At 39.8% G+C, this 19,913-nt stretch overlaps 1 protein-coding gene across 1 annotated transcript in view; it reads right to left on the bottom strand.

The window, feature by feature from the left end:
* The window catches only part of LOC117455656 (potassium voltage-gated channel subfamily KQT member 5-like), a 148,443-nt gene that overhangs the window by 5,873 nt on the left and 122,657 nt on the right, over window positions 1–19,913 (bottom strand). Inside the window, 7 exon segments of the mRNA XM_034095249.2 lie at window positions 1,641–1,742; window positions 2,165–2,296; window positions 2,517–2,625; window positions 4,804–5,027; window positions 12,608–12,634; window positions 14,549–14,643; window positions 14,888–14,983. Coding sequence (XP_033951140.1) covers window positions 1,641–1,742; window positions 2,165–2,296; window positions 2,517–2,625; window positions 4,804–5,027; window positions 12,608–12,634; window positions 14,549–14,643; window positions 14,888–14,983 — 785 coding nt within the window.

Genomic DNA, 19,913 nt, shown 5'->3' on the forward strand with positions numbered 1-19,913 from the left:
CACACACACACACACACACACACACACACACACACACACACACACACACACACACACACACACACACACACACACACACACACACACCCACACACACACACACACACACACACACACACACACACACACACACACACACACACACACACACACACACACACAGTCAATCCCCAGAATGTATTGATGTGTTGTGAGTTAACTTGGCTTATTTGTTTGTGTGTATTGGAGTTAAGTTTATCTGGTAAATGGTCTGTGAGATGTACTGATTTATTATTTGGAATTAAAAAAATACAGACATTTTATGTTGAAAGTGAATTGATTGAGTATTTTTCTTTTGTAAAATTCAGTAGCTAGGTCACCGGGCTATCCCTCTGTTTCTGTGTGTCTGAAAAGTTTAATTTATTCGTTCAGGGATAAGACCTACGCTACAATGTGATGACAACTGAGCGATCACCATGACAACTGAACAGAAGTCCTTGAAGGACTGTGAGATGTGTTAGAAAACTTCACTCTTCAGTCCAAGCACAGACGAGGAGTGCCTTGTGCAAATGTCAAACTGTTTTAAATAGTATAGGTTCAAATACGTGTGTTTAGGAAGAGAATAGAGGTGGATTATGCTGCACAAGTGACTTTGTAAACACACTTATATTTACGCTTAGATATTCATTCAAGAGGATTTAGTCTAAGACATGTCGATTTCGTTTCTCAGTCTGTTCTCTAGTTGTGGTCAGAATCTGAACGCATGCAGCAGTTTGAGTCCCCAGCAGTAGGGGGCAGTATTACTGCAGCAGGGGCAGGTAGGGTTTCCTTTAGATCAGGGGTGTTAAACTCAATTTCAACTCTGGCCACTCAAAGGGCCAGTTTTATATATAAGAATAACTATATAAATATTTAATATATATAAAGTAATGTATTATATTACATCATTGCCTCTGCATTAGATTATTATCGGATAGGGTAATAACTTCATAATTAACTACGTCTGAAAGCAGAGGTCCAGGGAAAACAATTGCAAGTGTCTTCAGTGAGCATGTCACAAAATGATTTAAAAAGAAAAGCCACATTTTGAAAAAAAGTCAAATTCTGAAAAAAGTCTAATTTGAGATGCATTGTGGGACATGTAGTTTATGGGCAATGTGCTTCTGTAAAGCGGCATGTAACCGTATAATAAACATATTCTATTCTTTGCAAGCTCTTGTGGGGCCACATGAAATTAAGTCGCAGGCCGGATTTGGCACCCGGGCCTTGAGTTTGACACCCCTGCTTTTAGATGTCAGTTGAGGGGGTCAATGGGCTGTCTACCAATCACAGGGACCCTGTGCAAGGTAGTCTCCTGTAGTTCTACGGTATTCAAATGTAAGTACGTGAGTTTGGATGTAAACGTCAGCTAATGAACGTAATGAATCGATATGTTTTAAAGAAGATGCGTCTGTGTGTTACAGTATGTGTGGGTTGCAAACCGACACTAGGACCACATCATTTTTGTTGAGTTTTGTTAGTGGATGACCTCATATCCAAGGCAAAAGAAAAGAGCCGTGCGTGTGAAGAAGGTTCAATTGACTTCAGATCAATTCTTTCAATGAAAAGAATGAGAAGTGAACTGAAGCAATGTGAGGATGGGGAAGAGGGGGGAAGCTGACCCCTGGGTGGAGTTCTTCCGGCTGTAATAGGCGGGCAAGGAGGGGGTGGAAAAGGCCTTGGCTCGGCTGCTCAGGGGCTGGGGGCCTACTATCATGTCAAGCCTGCGAGGGAAGGGAACACACATACGCAGATTTACACACACACACATACAATGTTACATAAATAAACACAACACACTAAGACACACAGTGGTGGAGAGTTCAGTCTGAACTGTACTTCACTTGAGTATTTCCGCCATATGCTACTTTATACTTTTACTCCTTTACATTTCAGAAGCCAATATTGAACTTTTTACTCCACTACATTCATCTGACAGCTTAAGTTGATTGTTACTAATACATAAAATAAATAAACTATGATATATCCTATAGGTTAAAATATGTTTCAGCAGTTTACTCAAAATGAGCTCCACAAATACCAGCTGTGTTGAACATATTAACGTGTCCTACATAAGACACTTAAGTCTTTTTATAAATGTAACTTTAATCTTATTTAACTATTGTCTTTATTTGAGGGTCTGTACCTGGTCTGCAAGCTCTTGATGCGACACAGCATGTCCAGGTGCCCGGCAGAGTACTGCTCGATCACATCCTTCACATCGTACGGCCGCAGCGTCTCCTTAAACTTCTTCTTGGCGACATGGAACTTCATTATCCTGCAAGAACAGCGTTCACACATCAGCCACAAGGGGGCGCTGTGATGCAGACCTGTGACCTCCTGGAGACTGTGGCTAATAAAAACACCTTCAGTTGTTCCAGCTCCAATTACGTTTTTAATTCAGATAATCTCTGAGATTAGGGTTTAAATATGTTTTTGCCTGGGTCTATAAGCATCGAATAATACTTGAATACTATATTATCATGAATGCGACCCACCTGACAGCTCTGACGACGGCCTTGACGGGGGGCAGCAGGTCCTCCACTGAGATCTCACAGTGACAGCCCCTCTCATCGTAGCCCTCCTCCCCCGCCATGCTGGAGTCTGCTGCTCAGAGAGGACCACAAGGAGAGGAGGCCTGTTAATATCGCCGATTTATTTACAAACTACGTTTTAAATGGACGCATGTGTCCAAAGCCTAGGTTGACTACAGACGTTGGTCACCTTCAGATTGTTTTTGATAACATTAGCGCCACACTACACTGTGACGTTTTGATGATGCTATATGCTATACACATGCTATATTAGAGATTTTTTTTAATGAATTTGACATTATATTATGACCTTTTTAATGTTTTCGACATAGGCCTACTACAGTATACTATGACTTTATTTTTAAAGGACTTTGACATATCATACTATTACTTTTTTAAATGTTTTTCGTATGATTTTTTTTAATTTTGCATATTACTGCAACTTTTTCATAATCTCTGACATACTATAATATGATTTTATTGAAACAATATTTTACAATTTATTTTATTTTTTGATAAATTCAACGTACTATACTATGACTTATGACATTTTCGACAAACAAAACTAGGATTCTTTCACTGATATTTTCGACACACTATAAAATCACTTTCTTCCACGGTCTTTGACATAATATACTATTATTTTTTTCATAATTTGGACATGACTTTAAAAAAATAAATGTTTCAAAGTGCTATAGTATGACTTTATTTGCCACATTACAACAAAAAAAATCATAATAAATTACAAGTTCAGCATATTACTTCAAAATGTCTCACCAATATTTTTGTATGCAAGAATCATAGTGTTGTATTATTCTCAAAGTTGTTGTTGTATGTATATATATTATATAATCATATGCCAGTACAAGCTCTAGCCAATCAAACCGGGGGTTTGTGTGTCCGGGGCGGGAGATTCATGTGATTGGTTGTTGGTCGAGTTTCAGACACGCCCACCTGCAAGCTTCAACGCACGCCGCCGTGTGGACGTACCGTTAGAGTAACAGTTTGACAAACCTCAATATCTTTTCGTCCTTGGAGTTTGATGAGAACATCGTTATCCTGTTTGTTAAATGTGTAGCCAAAAATGGTTAGCTTAGCATAAAGACTGGAAGCACCGAACACTTGGCTCTGTCCGATCTTTTAAAAAAGATCCTAAAGCCATATGACTGTATATATAAAAACTAACATTTGAACTGTGGGCAACCTCACAGTTGGTTATAGATGATTTAAAACCATAGTTTTAACCCGGTTTTCTGATAGCTATTACTGACAATAATAATACAATATCATTTGTGAATAACCAATGAAATTCATTTGTATGTATTCCAATTATTGCCACGGACGATTTAAATAGTCCATGTAGGGCGAAGGTTAGGATGGACTAACTGATCTTTTGTATCGCTGCAAAACAAAGGAGATAATAAAAAATAACATTTTCTAAGGTATCATACTTTTATATATCTAGTGAATGGACACCTTTTTAAATAACAAAACTATTATTAGGGCATATGATTATCTTTGGTCTTTTTTGCTATTCAACTGCATCAGAAAACACATTCTCATCTATTGAATGGTTGTACTTTGTGTACTATATTGAGGGAAACACATCAATTGTACCTTGCATTTTTTGTACAAATTGCAACCCAACTAAGTATCTTAATACAGTGGTGGAATGTAAGTAGGTGCGTTTGCTCAATACTGTGTACTTTATTGAGTTTTTCTATTTATTGCAAATTTATACTTCAACTTCATCTTCAACATTTAACTTTGTACTCCTCTATGATCCAGTACTGTTCTACTATTCAACTCAGTATTTTAAGAAGTATCTAAAATATTTCCAAATTAACACACAGCAACATTGAAACGCTCTTGCATGTATTTGTAAGTGATTAAAACAGAATAGTATAGTGTAGTTTAGTGTAGGGAAGTTTAGTATAGTAGAATATATAGTGTTTTATAATATGCATAGTTTAGGGTAGTATAGTATATAGTTTATTTATTATTCCATATTATAGTATAGTTAATAATATAATACTGTCGAAAAGCCATTCTGTGTAACGAGTACTAATTTATCTGATTGCACTTCAGTACTTTTACTTAAGTGACATTTGAATTCAGGACTTCTACTTGTAATAGATTATTTTATTTCAAATTGTACTTAAGTAAAGTCTCTGAGTGTTTTCTTCACTCCTGCCTAAGTGATCCAGGCTAAGCTCAACATTGTGTGGAGGTGGAACGTGGGCCCCCTCACCGTCAGTGGTGGAGCGGGACTGGCTCTTCAGGCGCAGCGAGGGTCTGAAGCGCGTGCGGTCGTTGAAGCTCCAGCTCTTCTGCACCTTGGCGGGGCTCGAGCCCTCCGCCCCGGCGTCAGCCCCCGGAGAGCGCCGGTCGTTCACTGAGGCCGTCTGCCTGTTCTTGATGCTCTGACCTCGGGGGCTGGCCAGCCTCACCCGCTCCTTGAAGCTCAACTTCTGACTGTGGAGCGAGGTGGGGAGGAGCAGCAGAGAGGGTACATGGAGAGAAGAATAAGAAGTTGTAATGTAATGACAGATGAATATATGTATGTATTAAGGCATCTGATCCCAGATATGCAAGTATGTGTCTGTGGTTGATGAAGTACTAATTTCGACCACTAGAGGCAGAAGTACAAGACTACCTCATGTTCCAAAAAGGTCGAAAAACATAAATGTTTTCTTTCAATTACTCCATGCATTATGATATGATGACAAATAGAAGTCACTTTAAGAAAACACACTGAAAAAACTGAAACGTGTTCAGTGTGGGGTAGCCGTGCATTTCCGCCTCTTGTGGCCAAAATTAATATTACAACAACAAACACATTCTGCTGGAATCTTTTTTTTTTTTAACTTGTTTTGTAAACATAAAATCAACAAACTCTGAAAAAATGTGCCCTTGCAAAGCATTTCCCCCTACCTATTTCACAGATGAAACAACATTGTATTAAGGAAATTGTAAAAATGATCCTAAAAAAGATTTTTGTTGGGTAATGTAACCTTTATTTATCCAGATTGGTCCCATTGAGATCATAGATCTCTTTTTCAAGGGAGACCTGCAGCAATTAGCTTCCACATGAAACATAAAACAATAGAGGACATTATACATTATATTTACAAGCCACATTTACAAATACCCATAGTTTCAAAGAGCATTTCACTTAGACTTGCTTTAAAAACATTCAGAGGAATACAATTGCTCAGTTTCAATTTTAGCTGTAGACTGTTCCAAGCAAGTGGAGCTGCGCACATAAAAGCTGTCTTACCTAAGACAGTCCTTGCTCTTGGCACATCTAACAAGACTACATCCTGCGATCTCAGACAATAGCTGCTTGCAACTCTCTGTATTATCAGTGAACAGATATAATACGGGAGTTTACCCAACATGGCTTTATAAATAAAAGTGTACCAATGACTGAGCCTCTTTACAGTAAGTGATGGCAGACCTGCCTTGGTATACAGGGTACAGTGATGAGTACGTGCTTTACAATTTGTGACAAATCTCAGTGCGCTGTGATAGGCGGCATCTAACTTGTTCAGGCAATAGGCAGGTGCATTCATATAGACCAGATTACCATAGTCCAGCACTGGCAGCACAGGTAAAAAGGTCACAGTGACTAGCCTTTTCCTGGCCTCAAGCGAGAAACAGGACTTGTTTCTGAAAAAGAACCCTAGCCTAACCCTCAGTTTTTTAAGCAGGTTATTGACATGAAGTTTAAAAGAGAGACAATCATCAAGCCAGATACCAAGGTATTTATAACAGGTAATCACTTCAAGTATTATTCCTTGCACAGTTACAATATCCAAAACAGGCTCTGGTGTCTTTTTAGCTTTTGAAAATAGCATTACCTTGGTTTTATCAACATTTAAAAGAAGCTTTAGTTCAGAGAGCTGAGTCTGAATAGTGTTAAAAACAGCCTGTAATTTAACACCAGCCTCCTTAAAGGAGGGACCTGCACAGTACATCACGGTATCATCCGCATACAAATGTAAAGTAGCTTCATCCACATTTTCACCTAAACTGTTGATATATATGGAGAATAAAAGTGGACCTAAAACAGAACCTTGTGGTACACCATTAGAAATGTTTTACCACTCAGAAGACAGTCCATAAAAGTGAACACATTGGGACCTGTCAGAGAGGTAGTTCACAAACCACCCCACTGCATGGCTGGATATGCCAATACTGAGTAGCCTCTGCTTTAAGATGCGATGATCAACGGTATCAAACGCTTTGGAAAGGTCAATAAACAGAGCTGCACAACTCTGCTTATTATCTAAAATACTAGCAATGTCATTCACCACTTTAATTGTGGCAGTGATGGTGCTGTGTTGCTTTCTGAATCCTGACTGATGTTTAGACAGGATATCATTTGTACATAAAAACTCCTTTAATTGTCACTCACTAGGCGTTCAAGAACCTTGGCCAGAACTGACAACTTAGAGATTGGCCTATAGTTATTTAAAATAGTTGCATCCCCTCCTTTCAGCAAAGGCAAGACATAAGCAGACTTCCATACTTTTGGAATTGTATTTGTGCTGAGGGAGAGGTTAAAAAGAGAAGTAAGAGGAGGAGCAATAAAATCTGCAGCTATCTTTAAAAAGAAAGGTTCTAAGCTGTCCGGGCCGGCCGGTTTCTTAGGATCTAGCTTAGATAAGGCTTCATGAACAACATTAACAGTAAAAGGAGTAAAACTGAAAGGGTTTTCCAGACCACGTTGTTCAGAGTCACGGATTGGGGTGTTCACAGAAGCAGAGTTAGAAACAGAAACAAACATAGAACCGCAGGACTAGTGCTGTGTACCGGTACGCCGAACCGGTACTGGACTTGTAAAAAGTTTCGGTTCAAGTCCGGTTAAAACCGGAACGTCGGGAACCGGTACTTGGACTCGCAAAAAAACTAGCACTTACGTATATTCTGGTGTCTGTGGTTATTTAAATATTCCCTGATAAACGTTATTCAGCGTCAATAAATGAGTGCTAACCCCAGTGTGCTCAGTGTACAACATCACATGTCATTTCACCTTCGATTCACGGTTTGAAAACGTAGCATTTCGCCACATGCTAATGCTAACCGGAACGGAAGAATTTTCAGATTAAAAGCATTAAGTTAATATTGTGAACTTCCGTTTTTTTCAGAATAAAACTGATTTAAATTAAATAGTGTATTTAACTCAAAATTACGCCATATCAACATTGATTTTAATTTCTAACAGTATGTATGTACATCACTATGTATGTAGTATGTACTCCTGTATAATGTACACAAGCAGAGTTGTAGAAAAGTGGCAAAAAGTGTTTTTTTTACATTTGTACTTTGTAGAGAAATGTAGACACAAGTTGGAAGGGAGCACAATAAACCTGACGAGTTTGAATTTGAGTTGATTATGAGTTCATTTTTAATTGATAATTAGCTCACAATAAGTTCACTTTAGTTACTCACACAACTTGACACAAGCCATGGGTTCAGGTCCGGACTTATAAGTCCGGACCTGAACCTGAACCTCTGGACTTGAGTCCGGACCTGAACCTGAATGTGAGTCCAGGTACGCAGCACTACGCAGGACACAAAATGCTCATTAAAGCAATTTAGCATAGTGGCCCTGTCCGATATAGAGCCAGATGCTGTGGTAAGGCACGGAGGTAGCTCATTACGGATCTCACCGGTGGATATCGATTTTTATTGCTTTCCAAAATTTCCTAGGATTATTTAGGTTTTCTGTGGTAACTGACAAATAGTACTTCGACTTTGCACTTTTGACATTTGAAGTGAAGCTATTCCTTAGCTGCCTAAAACCCAGCCACTCTACCTCTGAGCCTGATTTCCTAGCCTTTGCCCAGGCCTTGTTTCTCTCATGAAGGAGACTGGACAGCTCAGCAGAAAACCAAGGATTGTCTCGTCCCCTTACTCTAAATGTACGCAGGGGTGCATGTCTATCAATGATCTCCATAAAACCAAGATAAAAATAAGACCATGCGGTTTCCACATCAGCACACAGATCGATTTTACCCCAATCAAACCCAAACAGATCATGAACAAAACCCTGCTCCACAAAAAAAATGTGTCTCTCTTGATGATAATGCGAGGTTTAACCTTTTGGACCTTAGTGTCCCTGATTGTGGCTACAACACAGTGATCGCTCAGATCATTTGCAAATACTCCCACAGATGAATATTTATGGGGAACATTAGTTAGAATGAGATCAATTAGGGAGGATTTATTAGGGGACTTAATGTTAGGGCGAGTAGGACTGTCCACAATCTGAGTAACATTTAAAGAGATACAAAGGTTTTTAAAATGCTCTGACACTGCAGTTAACCAGTCCCAGTTAACATCTCCAAGTAGCACTATTTTCTTGTAGTCTAGTTGTGATAAAAGATTTGCTAGCGAAGACAAGGAGTCCTTGCCAGCTGAGGGGGGTCTGTAACAGCCCACCACCATGACCTGTTGACCCTTTGCCACTTCTATATTTAAGGCTAAAAATTCGAATTGCTTACTGATCGATTTGGAAACTAGTGTGGTTACACTGAACTTATTCTTAACGTAAATCTATGGTAGCGCTAACCCATACAGTGGTGGGGCTCAAGTCAGTGTTTGCAATGTAATTACATACACGCTATCGCCCCCCTTAAGGTTTAGATGATTCCCCTGTCTCAATCCAAATGGAACTGTATGAAATAAAAGGCACATTTGTCTTGTAGTAAATAAAAAGGGCGACCTGGAGCCAATCCTGCAACTTCCCCACAAGTGAAGGAGTTGACATGCTGAAAGCCCACCCCTGCAGGGGCGTCTGGGGGGACTCTCCCCAGGAGATTTTTGGAAATACTAACATAAAATACACATTCTGGTACTCTCTTGAAAAGAGAAATAAATACATCTATTACTACATGTTAGTAGGCTAACTGTAGTGTGATTACTGATTTTATAAAAGTAACGAAGTAACGCGTATCGGGCAATGTTGGTAACTGTAGTGTGATTACTGAATTATAAAAGAACGCGTTTTACTCCGTTACAAAGTAATTACTTTGTAACGCGTTACACCCAACTCTGAGCAGTATACCTATGTTTCCAAGTGGAACGCCACCTCACTAGCTTCTGGTTATTACTAAGAATGTTACTATGGGAGATAGACATACGATGCAGAATCAGAGGTGAGAACATGTTCTGTTCTGTGAGGTAAAACACAATGCTTCTTTATATTATAACATTAATCTACTTGTTACCTTAAGGCTGTAAGGCAAATGAATACAGCGAATTCCTGTGCTTGGATGTGTCGACTGCTGACATCTAGAAGCAGCAGAACAGATGCAATTGAGTTTGGTAGAGACAAATGAACATCTACAGTTTGAAAAAGGCTGCAATTTGGTGACTCACACACTTCATGTCGATATCCCCCATTTAACTGTGGGGATTCAGCTGGCCATGGCAACAAGTGCTGAGTCACCGTGAAGTGTGTGAGGCCGCTAACCTGCAGACACTCGTGGGTTCACAGAGGGTAGAAAGACGAAGAGCTTTGTTTTATCACCAGGCTTCTGTGAGTTATTACTTTGAACATTAACACATAGGTAATACATGAATGAAGGAAGCTCAAGTTGAGAGTACTGCACGTTTTTTAATCTCCTCCGTGCAGCTCTGCAGTGGAGATGTAAATAGATTCAGGGGTTTGTAGAAATGCACATGCTAGGGATGAATTACATTTGCAGGCAAAGCTGATTTCAATATGTGGTTATTTATGTTTATTTATCACTGTCTGCAATCAGCTTCATTTGACCCTAAATATGTTAGTATTTTGATCGTAAATAACACCCTTTAATAACCTTTAATCTTATGAATTCCAATTCATTTTCAACTAATGATTATTATTATTATTCATGTTATTATAATTATTAATATTATAATTCTTTTTTAAATTTCTTTTTTCCCTTGAAGGTAGTTTGAGAAACCGGCTCGAGATCACTAGAATTTGAAAATACACAACCGGGGAAAATCTGCCACTTCCTTACAGAGCCCCTCCTCCAACACACACGAACGCGCACAAGCTTCCGTTTTGGCCACGCGTCACTCTCACTCCTTATTTGTTGATGTGTTGGTGTGTGTAGAACTTCCCCTCGATTCCATTGGCTCTAGCGGTTATAAAGAGGTGTCAATCATCAAAATCGACCAAGGGGTTCCAGAGATATGGAAAATCCACCCAAACGACCCCAGAAGAGGTTTTTTTTTCTAAACCTCTCTAAAAGGGTCAAATGTCCCTTGTGTTGCATCAATCTTGATACAGGGTACTTATTATATGTTGTACTTTGGATTCCTAAAGCTTTTAGTCTACTAACCCATCATCCAAGGTTAGTTTTCACTATAAGTACAAAATAATTTTTGGACGGACACTATAATTTACAGTTTTTTACTATGTTCAATCTGAATTTTCTTTAAAATAAAAAACATCTATATTGATTCTGACTTTTCTACATCCAGCTCACAGGTTTATCATTACTTTGAGAAAAAAGATTATTAATTTAACCCTTTTTAGAAGGGAAGATATGGTCATTTGTTCTGGAAATGTCCTTTTCGAGCCTGAGACCTGAAAAACAGGCTCAGTGCTTAACAGGTTAACTCCTGCAGTCATCGTCATGTCAACCACAACGCAGAGAAATACTGATAGAAGTGTGTGTCATTGATACATTCAGACAGAGGGAACTACATTTGAATACAGATTTAGAAGTGTTTTTGAGCATGTCATAAGCATGTTTTGTCTTGACTATATTACAACTCTATTATAATAAAACAATATAGTATTTACATTATTGAATTGATTATGATTATTAGTAGAAGTAGTTTATTTGCATTAATTCATTTTAATCCTTATGAGGCTAGTATTTGGCAGGAAATGCAGACGTATTCACCTGTAAACGCATACTGAACGACATACATGCACATTTACCATTTACCTCACTGTATACAAAAGTAACTGTTGATAATAATAATAATAAACAGGAATTATATTTGCAAACTAGCCACTTTGTTTCCCAAAAAATGTGTTTCACTCCTGTCGGTTGGGGGGGGGGGGGGGGGGGCCTCGTCTCACAATGTCACTTGGGGCAGAGTCCTGCATCGGGTCGGGTACCCGCGGGTACCCGACGGGTGACCCGCAAAAAAGTGATTCGCGGGTGGTATTTTTTCAAACGCTTTTTTCCGGGTTCGGTTCTGGGTAAAACAAAGATGATGCGGGTCGGGTCGTGGGTGTTGCATAATAAATATATTAAAATAATAATAATTGAGTTTAATGTTTAAATCCTCAGACCTCTCCCCCGCGGGACCGCGCATAATCATAACCTCTGCAGCGCATCAATCTGCGGCTGAGCGCGCCACGTTCGAAATGGCTGAGGTGAAGCTCTCTAGCGGAGAATACAGCATTTTCAATAACACTTCCTCAAGAGCGAAACCCAACGTCTGGAGGCTTTTGGTTCCTAGATGGAGGAAATAACCAACATCCCATGCTTTTTGAGACAAATATGCAACTGCGTGTGTTAATAATTGCACGTTTTCACTGCTCATATGCGGGTTCGGGTCGGGTTGCGGATCTTGTGCCGACGGGTCGGGTCGGGTTGCGGAACTAATTGGCAATATGTGCGGGTAGCGGGGCGGGTTCGGTATTGCACGTCGCGGGTGCAGGTCTTGAAAATCAGACCCGTGCAGGACTCTGGCTTGGGGCCCCAAGTTGGCCCTGTGTTAACCCTCACTTTAGTAAGCGATAATATGTCAGTGTTGTGTTTACTGGCTGTTGCACTGCCCCCTACTGGTCACACAAATACATTTATGCAGGTTTAAGGTATATAAACAAGATTTTCAAAAAAATTACTTTGTAAACCTTTGTATGTGTACACTGGCAGCTGTACAAGACCTTTGAGTGAAAAATAATTGAAAAAGAAACCCCCAAAACTAAGGAACTGACCAAAAAGCACTTTTTCAGAGTTCAGAGTGTGACACCTCTCCCTAACTATCATTACGGAAGACAGTGAACATTCAGTGGAACAGAAAGTACAAACCTTGTGTTGGACTCTCCCTGCTCCTTCCTGGAGTTGACAGACAAGGAAAAACAAAACGTCAGAAATCATCTTTTCATAATACATATTGCCCATTGTGCTTAAAGATGTTTTAACCTATGGTTTTAACCCGTTTATTACGCCTCACAAAGCTGTGTTTTAGAAATGTGAATGCATTTTCTCTTTTTGCTTTCAAATGATTTTGTTACTATAAAATCTATTTGCAGACTCTTGAAACGTAATCGTGTAATGTAGCAGTGAACATCCAGTATCCATATTTTATGAGTAGAGGTTACATTTGGGCAGACCTGCTGCCAATAGAAAGTGTGGTTTTACTGCTACTGAAACTTTAAAAACATTTATATAATTCTGGATTAAATATTGTATTATTCTAAAGTTCAAGTTAAGTGGGACATATATAATATTATGGTATAGTTTCAAGAGGCAGATATGTAGGAATAGCCCTACACTCGACACAAAGTGCCCAGCGTGAGGGAAAATAACAATCCGGATGCCCATCGTTTTTAACAATGAAAGTCACACATGTTTGCCAGGTTTTATTTTCATAATTAGCTAAAGGTTGTCTAAGGTCAGTGTTTTAAAAAAAGGGTGGGTAAAAGTGGTCAGCATGAACAAATGACAAAGTCTGTCTTTGGAAGAAAGACATTAAACGCCCCGTTACCCCCCGGCCTCGGGACGTGGTTATGACCTGATGTTCACTGCAATGGATTACACAACTCGGGTGTTTGAAGAGTCTGCTGCGTTTCAGTGACAAGACATGTCCTTGATCGGTATACCATAGCCTACAAACATTGATATAAATCAAAGAATGCCTGGAACCGTATGTCAGAAGGTAAGCTAAAGCCTACATTCAAAGATGTTGGGCAAAAAATGTAAGTTTGCATGAATAGCTAAAACCTGCATAAACAGTGGTATGGTGGCTGTGGTAGAAAGACTTTTGCATTCAAGGCTTTGTCAGCAGCTACACGATTGTAGGGTAGCAACCTGGTAGCAACACATCAATCCATAACACGCATTCAGTGGGAAATAGACCTTAGCAGACAGCAGGCTCACTGAAAACACACGCGGGTCGATGCAGAGTCTCCAGACAAACTAAAGAAGCACTTGCAGCTTATTAACGTCAAGCAGAGTTAGATGCATACAGTTGGATGAGCATTAGCTAACATTTAGCAATCTGGTCAGAGCCATGGATTTCTATTAAGGTGGTTATCAATGACATTTGAACAGAAACTCTTAAAACAATTCTGCCATCTGGGTAGAAAAATTAAATGGAAAAATGTAGGGAAAAGTGCTCTGCTCGTAACCAGTGACAACAGAAGGAATTCCCTGCTGAGTGCACATAGCGTGGTTTTTTTAGGGAAACCTGTCTGTCAGTAAACCCCACTGTATCTTTGATATGTTTGCTACCACATCCAATGAAACCAGCACTGCATCTCTAAATGACTCACCAGTGGTACAGTAGGTGGGTGAACAATGTAAAGCTACTGAAGTGCTGCAGATTCAAAAAGCTTTATGGCTCATCAAGGCCACAAGTGCTGTCCTACACCGAGAGATAATGCTGAAACTGCTGCCTCAGACCTTTAAAATGACACCCCTTAAAGTCCTTTAACTCAACTGATTAAGGTCTAATACACGGAGTCTGAAAAGCTTCATTTTTTTTATGGCAGTAAAATAATTGATATCATATTATCTTATCTCGAAAGTCAGCGCTTTTAATTTAATTCAATCGGAGCCAGGATACTTTTTGGTGGCTGTGAACCAATATCACATTAGAAAAGGAAATTGAGAAAATCAATGCATTTCTACAAGAAAGGGAGCATCACTGATACAAGATGTAGATACTATGGAGTGGAAAGCCTTAGAATATTACTACAATTGGACAGATGTGAAGAGTAGGAAACCAGCTGCCACAGGTGTACCTACTTCGTAGGGCTGCAGGTGTGCAACGCCTTCAAGTGAGGCTTCCACGTAGCAATGGAAACCGAGTTCTCATCAGCCGAATAACTACGCCAAACACACTGCATGCAGAATACACACAACCAAGAGGGAGAACAAAGTACAAGGAGATAAATGGAATATATGAGACAATTAGAACTACAAGTGCTTTTTATCCACAGAGGAAAAATAGAAACTGAAAAAAAGTCATCATTTAAACACATTTTATATCTGACAGACATGTGTATGATTTAGATAAGCTGTTAATGTTATGATTAAAATGTTGTTATAATCCAGCCCTGAAACAGATATGTGTGAGTGGCGTACCTGGATGAGGTAGGCGGCGGGGTTTCTTCTCTTCTCAAAGTGCTTCTGTCTGTGCTGCTCCTGGACCTTCAGGGCAAAGCCTGAGCCCAGAATACCCTGGTGGGATATTAAGGATTAAATATGAGATGCATGTGAACACCAAAGACTCTCAAGTACTACAGAGCTGCTGAGCATGCATCCTTCATGGCTCCAGGAAGAAAATAGGAGAATAATGAATACCTCCATCGAGGTGAGATTGGATGGTGTTGTTTAGTAGCCTACAGCCCAGCGTAAGACCCTTGATTTCTTTATGTGAACATGGATTCAATGCCCGCAAGGCAAATAGCTTAGCTAGCAATAAGACTGGAGACAGGAAACAGCTAGCCTGGCTGCGTCCAGAGTTAATAAAGACCATATTAATTAGACATACATACATGTGTTAACTTTTAGGCTTAAGAAATACAGGGTTCATACACTCTTTCACCAATGATTTTCCATGACTTCTCCATGACCTCTCCATGACCTTTACCTCATTTTCCATTACCAGAAACATTGCTCTGTCTCAGCGGTACCACTGAAAATGGTTTATTTGAACATGGAACAGGAAAATAAGGTCTGCATATGAAACATGTTGTGCCTATCTAAAACAAATCAAATAGGCTTACTAGCTTCTACACGCTGAAGCAACTAAAATCTCTCACCAGCAAAATACCTCGTCAGTTAGATGCCATTTTACGTTTCATTACTATACGATACAGTATTTATTATCATCTATTTCGGCGATTAGATAAAATAACTTTTCCAGGGCCTGGAATCAGCATTTTGAATTTCCATGACTTTTTAATGACCGTAAGAACCCTGGAAGTACGACAGCTGAGCAGCACGGTCGCTTGAACAGAGAGCTCCCTTATGCCAACAGAGTAAACTCCGCCTAACTCAAAAATGAAAACATATAAAACATCCTGGACAGTTGATAATGAGCGGAGGGTCAACAAAAGCAAGAAATAAGAAAAGCGTGAACCGTCAAGGTAAAGAACAAACTAACATTAACAAAGGAAAGGTCAGGCTAACGGCAGAAGCTAGCACAGCAATGGCTAAACCACAAGCTAATCTGGACAGCATTAGTGAGCTAATCGAAGCCATGCGGAGCGAGCTGAAAACCGACTTGACCTTCTTTAAGGAGGACATCGCCACTCAAATAAAAAACGAGCTGACAGAATTCAAAGAAGCATTAACCAGAAACTGGCAAAAATACACACAGAAGTTGGACAGCAAAATGATAAAAATAGACACCGTTATGAATCGCACGGACGAGTTTGAGCTCTGGAGTACCGAGGCAAAAAGCGATATGCAGGAAATAATAAAAGAACACAAGTTTATGACTGAAAAGCTGGATGATTTGGAATCGAGATCCAGACGGAACAATTTGAGAATATACGGCATACTAGAAGATGAAGAGCTGAAAAGAGACACGGTGGCGATGTTTGTGGATAAATGGCTGCGGGACGAGCTGTCAATAGAAACAGATCTCCAGATTCAACCAGCCCACAGAGCCCTGAAAAGAACCGTCTCCACTGCTACACGGTGCCTTTAATTGGATCATGTCAACAGAGATAGGGCAGGGCAGATAGGGCAGATAGGGCAGGGATGCAGATCGGGTAGTGACTGTCACTACCCGATCTGCATCCCTGCCCTATCTGCAGTGCGCATGTGCGAGATGGTCCGCCATATTTGACACATGCGGCAACTCTAATAGGACAGTTGACACAGTGGCGTTTGGCAAAGCAGAAAAAGAACACTCAAAAAACCCGACAATATTAATCTGAACGAGAGAGATGAGTCATTGTTATTACAACGTGACTTCACTATTATTTAACAACTCCTTTTATTGGGTCCTTTTATTGGGTTAAGTACATTGTCAGAATAAGTGAGAAATGGATGTAACTTCTGTTAGACAGCTATCATATTGACTGTGAATGTATGCAATATGTATGGTATTCATCATTTACATCTAATTACATTAACTGTGAATGTCCTTCATTTATTTCAAATAAAATAAAATAACAAAAGATTTTTGTATAGATGTTTGAGACGTTTATGACTCGCGCATGCACGATGCAAATCGGGCAGCCGTCTAGACGTCAAATGTCCTATTAGAGTTGCCGTATGGAGTTGTCAAATATTGCGGACCATCTCGCACATGCGCACTGCAGATAGGGCAGGGCTGCAGATCGGGTAGTGACAGTGGCCGTTTCTCAATCTCGAGGATACTGGCTTCTAAGCCAATATTTCAAGGATGCTACGTCATCAAGTGGCGCAGCAGGACCGTTCCAATGTCCAGCATACTTGGAATTCCACCGAGGCCGCGTCCTTGGTTTGGGGAAAATTTCGAGGCTGCACATGGGTAGACTTTGCGTCCTTAAAATCCCCACAATGCTTTGCGCACGGACCAATTTCCCAAAATCTGTGGGGGAAAATGTAAGGCGGGGCCTCTCATATGACGCACACCTGCACACTTGCTCGCCTGTTCCACTCTTCGTTTTCCGAATGCCAGGAAGGATTCTTGCCTCGCTTCTGAAGCAAGTGACTCGGAAGACAAACACCCACTGACAACGGCAACTAAAGCTTCCCTTGTAACGTGTTCATATGGATTTATTAAACAGACTGCCAGCCACAACACAACCGGCTGAGAGGGCACGCGCAGGCAGGATAACGCAAGACAAATTGAGAGCATCCTTGCGAAAGGGAATGCAGCAAAATAATCGTTTTTTTCCGATGACGTTGTTTTCATAATCGTTGCATGCCAACATCGAGATTAAAATAGGATTAATTGCACAGCCCTATCACACATAGAATACAACAACATTAAATACCAGCAGCACGGATTAGTCTCGATGCAGAACAAGCATTTGACAGGGTCAATTGGGAATGTGTATATCTAACATTAGAGACATTTGGATTCAGTAATAAAACAATGAAATGCATCAAGTCTATTTATAACAAAGCAACAGCTGGAGTTAAAGTGAACGGCTCGCTAACAGACAGTTACATTGGAAAGAGGAACTGCCCTGGTTGCTCCATATATAGAACCATTAGCCCAGATGATCAGACAGGAAAGTGCAATAGAAGGAATAAACATGTTATTAGCCTTTTCGCAGACGACGTCGTGATCATTCTGAAAGATCCAGTCAGCTCCTTTATAGAGCTAATGCAAATTAGGAACAATTTGGTGAATATTCAGGGTACAAATTAAAATATCTAAAACTCAAATCCTTATGTTTAACTGCGCTCCAAATCAAAAACTAAAGGAATTGAATTTAAACCTGGAAGCTAAATCAATGAAATACTTAGGAATAAACATAACATGTAGCAAAGCTGTACCAAAGCAACTATGAATGTATTCACAAAGATAGAAGGAAAGATTTAGAAAAATGGTCAACTTTCCCGATGACTTTTATTGACAGGATAAATAGAGTGAAAATGAATATTCTACCTCGCTTGTTGTATTTATTTCAATCCTTGCCGATAAATATACCGCAGATTCAGTTCCAAAGCTGGAATAAGCTTATATTAAGATTCATATGGGGGGGGTAAAAGACCTAGGATAAGATATACCGCACTGCAACTGCCTAAAGAAAGAGGGGGACTAGCACTTCCAAACCTAAAGGAATATTATCATGCAGCACAACTACGTCCTCATTTACTGGTGCAGCTCCCAGTATATAGCCCGCTGGAAAGACATCGAAATACTTATGAGTCCCCAATTCAACCACTCATAGGGCAAAGAGAAATGCCTCCCCATTAAAGAAAAGGGAGACCTCGACCCAATAACAACATTTACACTAGAAACATGCTATTCTATTATTGAACCATAGAAATTGGGAAGGGAACTTGGACTATTAGACTGGATAGCCTGACAAAGGATTCAAACCAGGAAGCTATGACTGTAGATTCAAGCAATGGACAGCACAGGGTTTAACAGCAGATGCACGGTTATCCAGAAGGGAGAAATGAGAGGCTTTCAAGACCTGAAGAACCTCTTTGACCTCGAGAACAAAGACGTATTCAGATATATGCAAATGAGGGACTACTATACAAAAAAGGTTAAGAAAAATGAAGATGACATACAACGTATTGTAAAGATTATTGCACGAGCTTACCATGATGATGTTCCCAAAGTTGTGTCAACCAAAACCAAATGTGTTTCTTTTACACACCCAAAATCACTAGTAAACAAACAAACACTCAACAATCATGCTGGAGACTTTGTAAACATCTGGAACCTCACCATACACATGTGTTTTGGAGCTGCAGTCAAATGCAACCTTTCTGGGACTGTGCACTCTGTTCTATGCAAGGTGTTAGACGATAGAATCCCTCGATCCTGTGTGGCATTATACCTGGGACACATGGAAGGATCTGGACATGTCGGAGATCAATACCTGATCAAGATCCTACAGCTGTGGAGAGAAGGCTATCGCTAACATCTGGCTAAAGGCGGGAACACCAAGCTACAGACAATGGGTTCATATTATAGGTGATATCCTAATAATGGAGAAAATCACATACAAGCTGAAAGTAATGGACGACACATTTCTTAAGGGCTGGGGAAGGAGTCATAAAAAACCAAGCAATATTTGATAACTATGTAGATCGTCTCCGTCTCCACTGTTCTCTCTGAAATGTAATATTTGTTTGTGTGTAATTTTACCTCGTGAAAAAAAATCAATAACAGAAAGTGAAAAATTAATAATAAAGAAGTACTGCTCATCAATATTTTAAACTTTGGAGAGAGCTCGACTAGCTATTTAAACATGATGCTATACTAAGCTAAGTGCTTTATGGATTTAGCTACTATTGAACACATATTCTCACTAAGGGTGTATTCTTGAGGCCTAACAAACTCATTGAATACATTTCTGTTTGCTTAGAAGCCAATTTCTACAATATTGTTGCTGGTGCATTGTCACATGTCTTAAATTAATGTTAGCATTCATGTTAGAGTGCTTGGTTCATAGAGGAAGCAGATCATATTTTTTACGAAAAA

This window comes from Pseudochaenichthys georgianus, chromosome 1, assembly GCF_902827115.2.
Source record: "Pseudochaenichthys georgianus chromosome 1, fPseGeo1.2, whole genome shotgun sequence".
NCBI classification, from domain to species: domain Eukaryota; kingdom Metazoa; phylum Chordata; class Actinopteri; order Perciformes; family Channichthyidae; genus Pseudochaenichthys; species Pseudochaenichthys georgianus.